Source organism: Engystomops pustulosus, chromosome 3 (genome assembly GCF_040894005.1).
Source record: "Engystomops pustulosus chromosome 3, aEngPut4.maternal, whole genome shotgun sequence".
Taxonomy (NCBI): Eukaryota; Metazoa; Chordata; class Amphibia; order Anura; family Leptodactylidae; genus Engystomops; species Engystomops pustulosus.
Window position 1 is genome coordinate 36,294,520 of NC_092413.1, and position 14,242 is coordinate 36,308,761.

A 14,242-nucleotide genomic window follows, 5' to 3' on the forward strand; every position below is an offset into this window, starting at 1 on the left:
ATTTTGCAACTTCTCTGCTTGGTCCCATAGTGCTGTTACTAAGAGTCATAAATCTTCATATTAAGATCCTGATTCTGTACAGGAACCGATAAGGAAAACTTTTTCTTGAAAGGCAGTGTCCTTTACCTCTACTTTTACTTTCTGTAATGATTGAGAATAATAGTCAAACTAGTACATCCATCCAAAAGGAATAGACTCTCAACCATAGAAAGTGCTGTTTCATAGTCTTTGCATCTCATCAGCACAGTGTATGAAAGTGGTTTAGTTAAGTGAGAGGCTGTAGATGCAAAATAGGGAATAAACTAAACTCCTTAGAGAACTTACCATTGAAGGCGAACTTTGAAGGAGTATAGAGGCTGAAAGGGAATCCACCACCACAATTTATCTACACAAACTATGCTATGCCTTCCATAGCATTGCTTTTTATTTTCCAAATGCTCGTTCCATGCCAAAATTTCACTTTATAAATAGTATCATAGTATATAAGGCTGGAAAAAGCCGCAAGTCCAACCTTTACAAATTAAATAAATGTTTTATCCCCATAACCCGTGATATTTTTGCTCTCCAGAAAGGCATCCAGGTCTCTCTTGAACATGTACATAGAGTCGGCCATAACAACCTCCTGCGGCAGAGAGTTCCATAGTCTCACTGCTCTTACAGTAAAGAACCTTTGTCTATGGTGATGGTAGAATTGCCTCTCCTCTAGGCGCAGAGGATGCCCCCTTGTCCTGGTCACAGGCCTAGGTATAAAAAGATCTTTGGAGAGATCCTTGTACTGTCCGTTCAGGTATTTGTACATTGTAATGAGGTCTCCCCTCAGTCGTCTTTTTTCTAATCTGAATAATCCCAAATTTTGTAATCTGTCATTGTATTCTAATCCCCCCATTCCCCTACATGTAAATTAGTCTGAAGTGCTTTGGGGGTGGGGGTGGGGTAGCAGAGCACCCCAGTGCAACAATAATACTTCCACCACCCAGCACCATCTTTACCCTTCGGGCTACATTACTCCAGGGTCCAGCGAGATGTTGAGGCCAGTGCCCTGAGGTCCTCTGAAAATGCCCCCCAAAGCACTAGAGCATCATTTGCATATTTCTGAGGTTAAATTTTGGCATGGAAGGAGCAGCTGGACAAAAAAAAAAGCTATGGGTGGCATTAGTGGGCATCGTCCTACATAACAGAGCAGTTACTTTGGTTAATCATGGTGATGTATTCCCTTGTCTTTTTGCATTCATACGTAGCTGAATTTCTTTCACATCTGCCTAAAACTTTTGCACAGTCTTATATAGATTTATGGTATAATCCTACCGGATTAAATGCATTGGGGTTTGCTCCTTTCTCCAACAATTTGAGACACATTTCCTTACAATCTTGGGCATGTTCACATGCTGCCAGCAGCACAGGTATTCCTTCTGCTGAGGTGTTATTCACATCAGCTCCAGAGGACAGCACTAGCTGAAAGCAACGGAGATGTCTCTTAGTCGGAGAAATGCAGTAAAATAAAACTCCTGTTAGGAAAAGGAATATAGTCATAATTAATAAACATGTAATAGATGGGGAAGGTAACACATGTAACTTACATTTACAAATTTTCCTAAAATGTGGATTTAAACACGTTTTTTTTAGGGCATTTCTAGTAAACATTAAGTAAATATATCTTCTAACTTTACCTACAAATGGGCTCGTTTACTCAGGGTCCGTGGACTGCACCATTGTCGGAATATCCGACGATTTCCGTTGTGCGTCGCATTTAGAAGGGCTTTTTGTTGCACGCAATCGTATTTTGCCGCATCCACGCTGGCTTTCACGTGACACAAATCGGGGGGCGGGCCGTCAGACGATCTGACGGATACAGACATCGCGCGTGATTTAACATTCAAAATTGTGTTGCAAGCCATGCACTTACATCCACCGGGAAGAAGAAGGTGAACTCCGATGGACCTCAGCGGGGAAGCGACGAATGCAGGAAATTGGACACACGATCTTAGTGAATCACGGCAGACCCGAATCCTCGTCGGACAACGCACCTCAGGGATCGCGACGGGACTGGTAAGTAAATGTGCCCCAAAGTCTTTAGAGGCTATGGGGGATGGATGCAACTGCATGGCATCCATCCCCAGCCTATGCTGAGTGTACACTGTGGGTGTTTCCCTGATGATATAACTGTCCAAATATGGACAGTTATGTCACTTGGGAGACACTGTTAACATCACTGGCTTCTGCCGATGTTCTCTTCTCCTGCTTTCAGCAAGGAAGAACTAAACCAGAGGATGCATGCTCATACTGTGAGATACATTATACCCCTCCATTGTAAGGATACATCTGAATCCTCCCAACGAATTCTTTCAACATTGTAGAAAAAAATAAGATATGATCTAGCCTTACAAGGACATGAGTTGGTGTCTTCACGCCAACGTCTACTAACTCCACAACAAACCCCCAAACTACACAACACATAAAAATAAATATTGCAATATATCAAATACTAAACACTGAAAATAATACGCTCAGGTTCCGGCAATGATGAAAGTGATACTGAGAATTAGTGTGTTGTAATGAAAATCAATATACATCACCAACCGTTTCCAATACAGAGACCAGAAGAATGTGAGCCTTGCCACCTGCCACTTAAGATCTCTGCTGCTAAGTAATGAACATAACATCCAGCATAAAAAAGTTATTTATTGCAGGGACTGGAAGACTGCTAAATCAACAATTACACTGAACATGGTGACCTAAAATAGTTACTATTTGCAGATGCCAGATACGGCTTGGGTCCCCACTGTGTCTCCCAATATACAGGGTTGGTGATGTCGGCTTTGGGGGGGGGTGACCAGCCTCAACAATTCATTGAATCAAAACAGAAAAAAAGAACACAGAAGACGACGCCTTGGGTGATGTCATCGGATAATCGGAAGAATTAATCCTTGATTGAAAGGTGGTGCTCACTCGGTATTCACTTGGTTGAATGTGTGTCAACACAAACAGGGTACTCACAGTGGGAAAGTAGTAAGGTCCAGTGAAGAGTATAAGTTAATTGCAGCTAAACAATAAAAATTGGGCACTAATGGGGCGCTATTTACATCTTACAGGAGTATCAACATCTGATGAAAGCAGATTCAACTCCAATAGTCAGTTATAGATTTATTTAGTTGCAATGAAAGTTAGAAACTATGAGGTATACATAAAAAGGTATAAAATGTAGCCTATATAGCATTTCGGATCCTTCCGACCGTCCCTCAGATAATGGACAAAAGCAAACCAGACGAAGTTCCATTTCCTTTTGTCCATTATCTGAGGATATATATAATGTAACAAAATATGCCGTCCAGTTCTGGGCACCAGTCCATAAAAAGGAGGCCCTGGAGCTGGAGAGGGTTCAACGTAGAGCCACAAAAATGATAAGGGGTATGGAGGGTCTTAGTTATGATGAAAGATTAAAACAACTAGATTTATTTAGTCTTGAGAAGAGATGACTAAGAGGGCACATGATTAATTTATATAAATATATGAATAGTCCATACAAAAAATATGGTGGTAAATTGTTCCAGATTAAATCAAATCAAAAGACAAGGGGGCACTGTTTCTGTCTGAAGAAAAAAGGGTTTAATCACCAGAGGCGACAGGGCTTTTTTACTATGAGAACTGTCAATCTGTGGAATAGCCTGCCTCAGGCGCTGGTCACAGCAGGGACAGCAGAGAACTTCAAGAAGGGTCTAGATGCCTTTTAACACCTAAATAAAATATAGGGTAATATTAAATAGAATTGTTTCCCTAAATTCCTTCCTCATCCAATCCCTTCCCTTCCTCGGTTGAACTTGATGGACAAGTGTCTTTTTTCAATCGTATAAACTATGATACTATGAAATGAATCTATAACTAACTATTAGAGTTGAATCTGTTTTCATCAGATGTTGTAAATAGCGCCCCTTTTTTGCCCATTTATTTTTTATTATTCTTCATCAACAATTCATTGAGTTTGTGATCTACCCTAGGAACTTCCAGGAGATGTAAGACACCAGGAAATGGAGACCTTATAGGGGCACATGCAGCTGAGAGGCATTGGATGAGATTTTGGTAATAGAACGTCAAATGTAATGATGACATGACATTTTGCCTGCCGGCTTCAGAGCAGAGCATAGCTGTAGAAGAGGAAAGAGGAGGGAAGCTGCTGGGGAACGGGGGAAAGGTAAGTATTGGAAAATGGAGGGTGTAGGCCAAAAAAGGGACATTACAGGGGTAGTTTATAGCAGGAAAAAGGCATTATAAAGCAAGCTGCTGGAAGGAGGCTACTAAAGTGGAGCTGTTACAGTAATGGGGGCATTATACAGAATCTTGAAGGAAACACAGCATAATAAAGGAGGCTATGGGCTAAAAGGGGGCAGTAAAAGGGAGAGCTACAGAAAAGGGGGTGTTTAAGGAGGGAGCTTCTATAAAGGGGGCATTAAAAGTTATATAGCTGGAGGAAATGGGAAAAGTTTAAGGTGGGGGCTACAGGAAAGTCAGATCATAAGGGAGACTGAAGGAAAGAGGGCATTATAAGGGGAGCGGGGATTTGCATGAGAGGGGGAATTATTAGGGGGGAGGCTGTAGGAAAGGAGGCGTTATAGACTTTTCCCTCCACCAGTCCCTGAAAATAAAAAACTTTTTATCTACAGCCAGCCCCAGTTGCAAAAATGTTGGTAACCACTGGATCAGGAAGAGGTGAATATTTCTGTATGCATGCTAGGACCCTATGTTTAGCTATTTTATATACATGTTAATTTTCCTTGAAAACCACTTTAACTATAAATAAAGTAGGAGAAACAATAGAATAATAGTAATTTACCTTTTCCTTCTTTATTCACAATGGTCATGTCTGCTTGGGCGTCCAGGAGAACCTCTAGCACCAAGTCGTGACCTAATTCAATAGCCTTCATGGCTGGTGTGTATCCCTTTAAGTCCTGCATATTAGGATGGGCACCAAGGTTGAGCAAGAAGTAACACATGTCGACATTATTAGCCACGGCGGCCATGTGTAGTACCCCGTCTCCATGGTTGGGTTCAGTTAGGTTTATAAGGTCTGGGACACCAAGTCTGGTGAGTTTTTCGATCTGTTCTTTGTCTTGCTCTCGGATGCACTGAAGAACTTTGTAGATCTGTAGGGTTTCTAGTCTTCCTTCTGCTACAGAGGACTCTAATGCCATTTGTTGTAAATCGGGGGTGTTTCTATTAACAAAAGTCACAGTATAAATACATATGTAGTAACACTATATTGAAAACAACTACTTGTTACTTTAACACCCAGGCAAAACGTCAAAAATCCATTCCTAAAAATGTACTGAACACTGTATTGCTCAAAGCAATCATCCTATATTGCTCCTCTCTCCAGCGTCAGCAACCCCCTGATTTGTGTCGCGTGAAAGCCGTTGCGCGCCACACAATGCCCGAAAAGTCCGTAAACCTGACGAAAATGCGGCCACGGGACCCTTAGTAAATAAGCCCCATTGTCTGATCTGCATGCAAAATGTTATAGAGTAAGGTTAGATAAACAGATTGTACATAGTGTCCTATATGCAGGAAACATTTTATAGAGCAGGAGGAGCAGAGAAGATTGTACATAGGCACCAAGGAGACTAGCCTAAAGCCACAGCAACTGTGTGGGACTGTCTGTGATACGTATGGACTTGTAGGAAGCTATGGGGCTCCGGCAGATGAAATTGCCCTGCTGCTGTGCCACCCTCCCACCACATGTATGGGAAGGGCAGCCAAGTTTGGGGACCAGCCTAGGGCATATGGGCTCAATCTACAAACTGCTGTCTCAGTGTCTTATGCCATTTTATAAATTTACCAAAAATTGGGTTAACCACTATCCCTAGGGGATGTGGTTTCTCCTCCCTGAAATTACACATACTGATACAACCTACAGTAACTATGGTTCTTAACAGAATCTATTCACAATACATATTGAATTTCCAACAAATACATATCCATCTATAGCCCATACTACATGATATTGGGAAATGCAACACCTAGGACCAACGACACCCGAGCCTAGTGGTCAAAGGTAACATAAGATTGCAGGATAGGACCTTAATATGTTAAGGGTATAGCATGAGAATAAACATCTCATGGTTGCATCACTCACTACCAGGTTACAGACTGACGCTAGAAGGAACGTCAGAATAAAATGGATTGGATTTCTGTGGAGGAGAAGCACAAGTCTAAGATGACCATCCATTATTCCAAGTGTCAGGTGGAGAGGTATGGTATACATGAGCAATGGACATTGGAGCCGCAGCAATGAATTCTCCTGAGTAATATATAACACCGCACAATATGGTGGTCAAAAACATCCCTGAGTATGACTCAAATCAGGAAAAAGTTAATTTCCCAAATTCAGAGCAATAACTGCAAAGAAAAATAGTGGTGTGATTCTACGTACTGCAATTTTGGGTGATTGTAGCACATTATAGCATACTGAAGAATTTTGCTTTGTGTAAATAATTTCACCATGACTAAGCCACCACGCACACATATTAGCCCCAAAAAATGATGTTATGGAAGGACTAAAGGTAACAGAACCCTAACCACCTACTGGCCAATGTAGGCTTGAGACACGGCCTACAATAATAATTCCTTTATTTGTATAGCGCACAAAGATTATGCAGCGCTGCACAGAGCTTCCCAAATCAGTCCCTGTCCCCAATGGGGCTCACAATCTAATCAACCTACCAGTATGTTTTGGGTGTGGGAGGTAACTGGAGGAAACCCATGAAAACACGGAGAGAACTTACAAACTCTTTGCAGGTAAACAGTACTATGGTACCTCCGCCCAGCCTGTTAACATTGAAATAATAAAGCAAAATCATTTTGGAAACCAATACCCGGTCTTGCTGTGCGCCCTCCGCTCTTGATTCCACTGTACCTACAGCCTGCTACCAGACGGATTCTGCAATAAGGTTACAGTTGGTTTTGGATTCCTATTTTGGAATAAAGAACTGTGCGTTGACCATCACCATTACCCTTATACCATCAGCCTGGGACTATTACCAGCCAGGAGTAAGGGCCCACTTCTTATAGCAGCCCTGCTTCCGGGGGGAGAAGTATTGTCATCAGTCAGGGCCACTGTAACCACCCTTCTAGGCAGCAGACCAAGACCGCTCTACTCATGGACTATTGCTCCCATGATGCCTGTTAGGCTCCAGGGGGTCACAAACAGGATACAGACTTATGTGTCCACAAGGGGTTACGGCCTTCTACTATTAGACTGCATATTTTATTGTTTGCGCTGTTCTGGCATTGATCGAGTTACTGTGCGACAAAACCCTTTGTGCAACCAAAATTCATCTTATTCTTCTTATTCTAATTATTCCTATTAAGATCCAGTAACAGGAAAGTCCAACGGTCCAGCCAATTCCCATATATCTTAAAGATTATTTCATGCTAAGTGTGGGGGTGTTAGAGTAGACCATGGTGAAGAACGGTTTAGCCCTTCGAAACGCGTTGGTTTGTTGAATCTACACTCTGGATTTGTGAAATTATCATGAAATAAACTTGAAGATTTATGGGAATTGGCTGGACGGTTGGAATGTTTTCCATACTGTGACTGCCTTCACAGCAAGGTTGGTGCCGTCCCCACTGCGTAACGAGGCAGGAGGTGAGCTGGAGTTCTCTTCTCTAACAAGAAAGTCTAGCCTCACCTACCCTAACATGACCTGGAGGGCACGTTTCAGGTACATATCCATCTTCCCAGTTACACTGAGATGCTGTTCTTTTTTTACCTGATCTCCTGGGATGCTTTATGGTTTAAAGGGTTTTCCAGTGTTTGAAATACATTGCTGCTTTCTTCTCAAAACAGCACTACACCTGACCATGGCTACTGCAGGTATTGCAGCTCAATTGTAGAGATAAATGAAGCTTAAAGGACATCTACCACCAGAATGAAGGATTGTAAACCCAGCACACTGACATACTGGTGTGTGCCCCCTCTAGTAGAATCTGCTCTTTTTTTTAGCTTTTTATGCCCTTTTACAAAAAAAAGTCTTGAGGGGCTCTGGCATCCATAGCTGTAAATTGAGCCCAGAGCCCATCAGACTCATTTGTATCATTTATATAGCCTGTTTTGTAAAAACAACACAAGAACAAGAACATAAAAAGCTAAAATAAGAGCAGATTCTGCCAGTATGTCAGTGTGCTTGGTTTAAAATCCTTGATTCTGGTGGTAGATGTCCCTAAACTGCAATACCATGCACGGCCCATAGTCAGGTGAGGTGCTGTTTTTGGGCTGTATGGAAATAAGCCTCTGGGCTCCAGGCTCCTTAGGTGTTAATGGAGCCTGGAGCCCCTCAGGCTCATTTGCATACAGTCTTTTATCCTGCTGGTAGATGTCCTTGAAGTTCACCCCAGAATAAAGTTATGATCTATCTGATGTCAGACCATGTAACTAGTAAGTGAACCTACTGCATTCAGATTGTGCAAGAAAGGCCATTGTCAGGAATAACTGGCAGGCTGTGAATGGCTTGAGGAAGTGTGTCTTCTCCTTATTCAGGTGTATAACATTTTATACTGTGTAAAGAAGGAAGTGTATATTGAAACTAAGCTACAGGGAGGCCAAGTCTGTTTGTGGTGGTATGGATGTCAAGTAAGGTTAGAATATGTACATAGTGATAGGTGGGGGATTCCTGCAAAGGGCTCAATGTCTGCTAAAATACTGTACGACCATTGTCACATAATGTATAATATACATAAGCTGAAATGGGTTATAGGGCAGCACAGGATGGGTCGATAGGGAATAAGTGTCTTATCGCTGCCGATCTGAATGGCCTGGAGCATCAGCAATCACAAGAAGTGGGGAGACTGAGGGTGAAAACAGGGGTGACATGCATGACCACAGATCCATTTACTTCTTTAAGACTGTGAGACATCATTTGCAAGCCCAGTATGGTTTCTATATCTGCAGCAGTATCAGTTGAAGCACATGAATATTTCTACTATTGTATTCTTCCTCTTGACCAGCTGGTGGCACTACAACATAAGTATTCCAAATCAATCAGCAATTTTTAACACAAGACTGTAAAAATAAAACTTATTAACTAAAAATATTTTTGTATATGTTTACTCTATAAAATATTGATTAAGTGGGGCAGATAACTCTTTAAATATGAGAGATAGCACTCTGTAAGGGCACATTGTCACATTTTGTGCTCTGGACACACATTGGCAGAGGGATTTTCACAGCAGGCTTTCCTGTCACCATCTTTTCCCCACTAAACTACTAGTCCTATCATGTAGTGTATGAAATGTCCTTTCTAGAATTCCCTTTTTATGAGAGAACTCACAAGTTTACCTGTAAAAAATGTCCCTCAAAGTCAGGCAAATAGATCTCTTCTTGCCTCATCTTAAAATGAGATGAGTCAAGTTCATTGGTTCAGGGGGAGGTTAACTTTAGAAGCCCCTATCTTCTCTTCCATAGCACCTAGAAGCATGTATTAAGATAAGATTCTTATCTTTAAGATCACATCAGGCTTATAGCTTTGGGATTTACAGAACCAGAGATACAGGCAGCTAAAGGCATATTTGGAAATTCGAACTGCAGATTAAAATCCAGAAACATGTTCTAGGTGTTATAGAACTAAAGATGGTGATCTTCTCCCTGCAACCACTAAACTTGACTTATCTCATGTGAAAATGGGATAAGAAGAGTCATATTTGTCGGAGATTTGTTCTAGGTAAACGGATGAGATTCCACATAAAAGAAGGAATTCTAGGCATTTCATACCCTACCTGAGGTGACTAGTAGTTTAGTGGGGTAAAAACTGTTAACAGGTTCCCTATAACAATTCGTGACCATGTTTTGTAGACTGTCAATAAAGTCAATCTACCAGGTATCCAACAGACATATTAAAGGAAACCTACCACTTGTAGTGGCAGGTTTCCGATGGCAATACCGGGCACCAGCTCAGGGTGAGCTGGTGCCGGAGCTTATTTTCGTTAGTGTTTTAAACCGCGGTATCGCGGTTTAAAACACTTTTTAAACCGCGGTATCGCGGTTTAAAACACTTTTTAAACTTTATAGCCGGCGCAGGCAGGTACGCGCTCGGCGCTTACCGTGCGCGCGGCTACATAGGAAGTGAATGAGAGCCGCGCGTATGGTAAGCGCCGATCGCGTACCTGCCTGCGCCGGCTATAAAGTTTAAAAAGTGTTTTAAACCGTGATACCGCGGTTTAAAACACTAACGAAAATAAGCTCCGGCACCAGCTCACCCTGAGCTGGTGCCCGGTATTTCCAACAGAAACCTGCCACTACAAGTGGTAGGTTTCCTTTAAAAGCATCTAACCCCAATAATCAGACATTGATCCCTTATCCTGCTGATAATAACACTGCTTCCCCGCAAACCAGCATCGACGCACAGCATGGAAGAAGGGACTGCATCTTATCTAGTCTCATGCTCTGCACGTTGGTTGTGTGTGCTGTGTACATATTTCGGCTCATTTACTTAGGAGGCCCAATTCAGAAATCTTTTATGGGGCCCAGCCTCTCTGAGTTACGACCCTGCATAATGGACCCCATAGCCACTCAATATATTTCTCCAATGATAACCAACCAGCATCTTACAACCAGATCTGAAAGATAATCTTTACAATATGATACAACGGTTTTTATTGTGCCAGATAAATGGTGATTGGACAGATTACAGTGGCAAGTGTGTGCTGTATGCTAATCATAATATTTCTTAATCTAATTGGCAGAGAGGTTAATCAAAGTCACTGCTGTGATGTTACAGGGGCTGCGGTCATGTGATCAGATTGGAAGCCCCTCTAAATGCAGGAAGGGTGGCATTGAAGGAGAACCTGTAATCTGACCCACAGATGCCAAAAGTGGCTCCTTTGTAACGATCATTGCATATATACACACATACAGCATAAACATACATATACATGGGTGGCAAGGTGGCTGAGTGGGTAGCACTTCTGCCTTGCAGCGCTGGGGTCCTGGGTCCTAATCCCACCCAGGTCAACATCTGCAAAGAGTTTGTATGTTCTCTCCATGTTTGCGTGGGTTTCCTCTGGGTCCTTCCGGTTTCCTCCCACACTCTATATCGATTTAATTTCTATGACAATTCATTTCGGATACATTTCCTTCATCATCAAGATCAAAAAGATATAGAAAAATCACAAATTTATGATATGATTTATGGTAAATTGACTGCTCCAATATGAAATATAATTAGCAGTTCTGTTACATGAAGGATGTAAATAATATTCAGAGGACCCCCTGACTATATTGGGGCTTTATCTCCATCTGAGATGTAAGAAAAAAAGTTATTTTGTTCACTATTTGTCACTGAATCTACTATGGAAATAGCAACCGGTGTGAACAGAGCCTGACACTTGGGGAAATAATGTCCTAATAAATAATGTAACATCGGTGGCTAAAAACGTCAAGTCTGATTTCAAAGGTTTTTTTCACAAAAACACAAACAAAATTTTTTTCGGAGTTTTCTCCTGTAATAATACCAAGCTACCCGCAGCTATGACAGGCTGTTTGTTACCTGTTTTATGTGAATTCAGTCTGTGTTCTCCTGCATGTATCCCCTCTTATTACCGCAAGATGCCACAGACAGGAACCGCATTCCTCCGCCCGCAGCGCAGTGTTAGGAAGGACGCGGCGCTCCGTCTCCATGGTGATCTGGATACAATGTAGCAGCGCCGGCTGCGGAAGGTCTGAGCATGCGTGGATGAATCCAATCCTCGCCCGGCGCATGCGCACAGCGTAGACCGGCGCTAGGATGCGTGAGTGGATATGTCCGGAGCTCAATCTATGAATAGCCATAGATGCAGAGACTGGTGCCATGTATAGGTCTCATAGTCATAGACATTCATAGAAAATCTTTTAAGCTGCTTGTTACCAGCAATTACTCACTGTTCACAAAGGCCATATAACAATAAAGCTGTGTGAGGCATTTCCCTCCCCTTGTATGTAGCAGAGTACAGCTGCTGCTTTTCTTTTTTTTTTAAATAACTTTGTTAATTGTTCCACTGCTTTAGCCCTTAATTCACATGTCCACTATCTGTTTTTTAAAGGGAACCTGTCAGGGCTATTTTGGTCACTAGAGCACCCAAAGGTCCTTGTGGACTGGTATTTTAGTGTTCCAAATCACCCTGTATGTTTCTTCAGGGATAGTCTCAAAATAACTTCACTTTATACTCACCTCATCCCTCGTCCCCTCAGTGCTGTAGGATATCGGAGTGAAGCCGTAGGATACGGCGGGACACATGGTGTTTTGAACCCGTTTTTGGGCCGTTTTTAAGCAGTCCGTTAAAAAAGCATGCGTTTTTGACCAGCTTTACCAATTATCTTGATTAAAACGGGTCAAAAATGGCCGCGTTTTCAAAAAGCGCATGCTTTTTTTCAAAAACGCATGCATTTTTCAAAAACGCATGCGTTTTTTAAAGGAATGCTTTAAAACGGTCCAAAAAACGGGTTCAAAACGCCACATGTGCCGCCGGCCTTACCCGGCCAAGGGTTCTGGAGGGCCCACTCGAGCGCCGAAAAGAAAATTTCGCCCCCCACCCCCCAATCAATGGTACCACTGTCACTTTAAGACACTGGTACAAATGATCACCTTCTGGCTCTTCTTGTTATGTGCCCCTTTGCTGTGTTCGTCAGGAGGGGCAGAATCAAAAACTAACCTTTCCTCACTCCCCTGAAGTAAGGTTCCCCACTGTACGCAACTGCAACTGGTTACCAGTTTAAAGGGAACCTGTCACCAGGAGACCCATTTTTAGCACTCCCCCAGTCCCCACTGAGCATAGTACATACACTGCCAAAGTGTTTTTGTATAAAAAATTGGTTTTACAGAAAAAAAGATATGTTATATTGTACCTTTCATTAGCATCTGCTGTGTGACTAGGTAGTTGCCTATTGGGAGGGGCTGGAAAGGAGCAGTCCCCCCCACCCTTGGGGAACAGCTTCTCCATGTGACCTTTTCAAATATATGAAATCATCCATCACTTGGCTTAGCGACGCCCCCTGCTCCTCTACAGCCAATCCCGAATGTGGGGAGTTATTCATATATTTGAAAAGGTCACATGTTTCCCAAGGGTGGGGGGAAAACTGCTCCTTTCCAGCTCCTCCTAATTGGCAACTGCCTAGTCACACAGCAGATGCTAATGAAAGGTACAATATAACATATCTTTTTTTATGTAAAACCAATTTTTAATACAAAAACACTTTGGCAGTGTATGTACTATGATCTGCGGGGACCTGGGGAGTACTAAAAATGGGTCTCCTGGTGACAGGTTCCCTTTAAGGGGATTTCCCATTTCAGCAAATAAATGTTATTGTTTGAATAATGAAAAGCTATACAATTCTCCTATATCCAATATTTTTTATCAGTTCCTCCTGGTTTTCTAGATCTCTGCTTGCTGTCATAGTATAGAAAGCTTCTATGTTTTCTTCTAATGGACAGAAGTCTGACCATGGTCACACAGGTGCACGGCTCGTTACATCACACAGCTCTGATTACTCTCTGTGATATAACGAGCCGTGCACCTGTGTGACCATGGTCAGATTTCTATCCACTGGAAGAAAACATAGAAGCTTTCTATTCTATGACAGCAAGCAGAGTTCTAGAAAACCATGAGGAATTGATACAAAAAATATATTGGAAGATTGTATAATTTTTCATCATACAAACAATAACATTTATTTGCTGAAATGGAAATGCACCTTTAATGTGCCCCTGGATTTAAACAAATATTCTTCACATTATGTATAAAAACACGCAGCATGTCCAATATGGTTGAGGATTCGGGTGCAAAGTTTGAAATTAAAAGATTTGACCTCTTCGTCCTCTGACCTGTTTGTCTCCAGCATTAGGAGTATTGTAGCAATGTGGTTACTATATGCATGTCTGTTGCTGCTTTGCAATGTGCTTATTATGATAAAATCATATCAAGATAGGAGGAGACATGAGCACACCTAAAACCAGTATGAGGATACAGAAACTGCAGGGACTGCTTGGTTATCTGGGTCTGTGCCTTCTGTGCGCAGAGTTCAGTCTTTGCATAGACACTGATGTAAAATTATCTGTATGGGGCTCTTGTGCTAAGCGTTAATATTAAGGCCCCTTCCACACTAGCGTTGCATTTCACGTCAGGGTGCAATGCGTGAAAAACTGACTTTTTTGGCTGCGTTTTTGTTCCATTTTTCCTTGGAGTCATTAGCGGTTTTCCGTTTTTCACGCGCGTGTTGTTCGCG

The 14,242-nt window shown here is 42.1% G+C and overlaps 1 protein-coding gene across 1 annotated transcript in view; it reads right to left on the reverse strand.

The window, feature by feature from the left end:
* ANKEF1 (ankyrin repeat and EF-hand domain containing 1) overlaps nucleotides 1–11,689 on the reverse strand; it is a 37,772-nt gene extending 26,083 nt beyond the window's left edge. The window contains exons 1-3 of the mRNA XM_072140470.1: nucleotides 11,532–11,689; nucleotides 4,826–5,205; nucleotides 1,306–1,505 (exon numbers count right to left, since the gene is read on the reverse strand). Of these exons, the coding sequence (XP_071996571.1) occupies nucleotides 1,306–1,505; nucleotides 4,826–5,183 (558 nt within the window). The 5' untranslated portion in view covers nucleotides 5,184–5,205; nucleotides 11,532–11,689. The remainder of the gene's footprint in view (nucleotides 1–1,305; nucleotides 1,506–4,825; nucleotides 5,206–11,531) is intronic.
* Nucleotides 11,690–14,242: the final 2,553 nt, after the last annotated feature.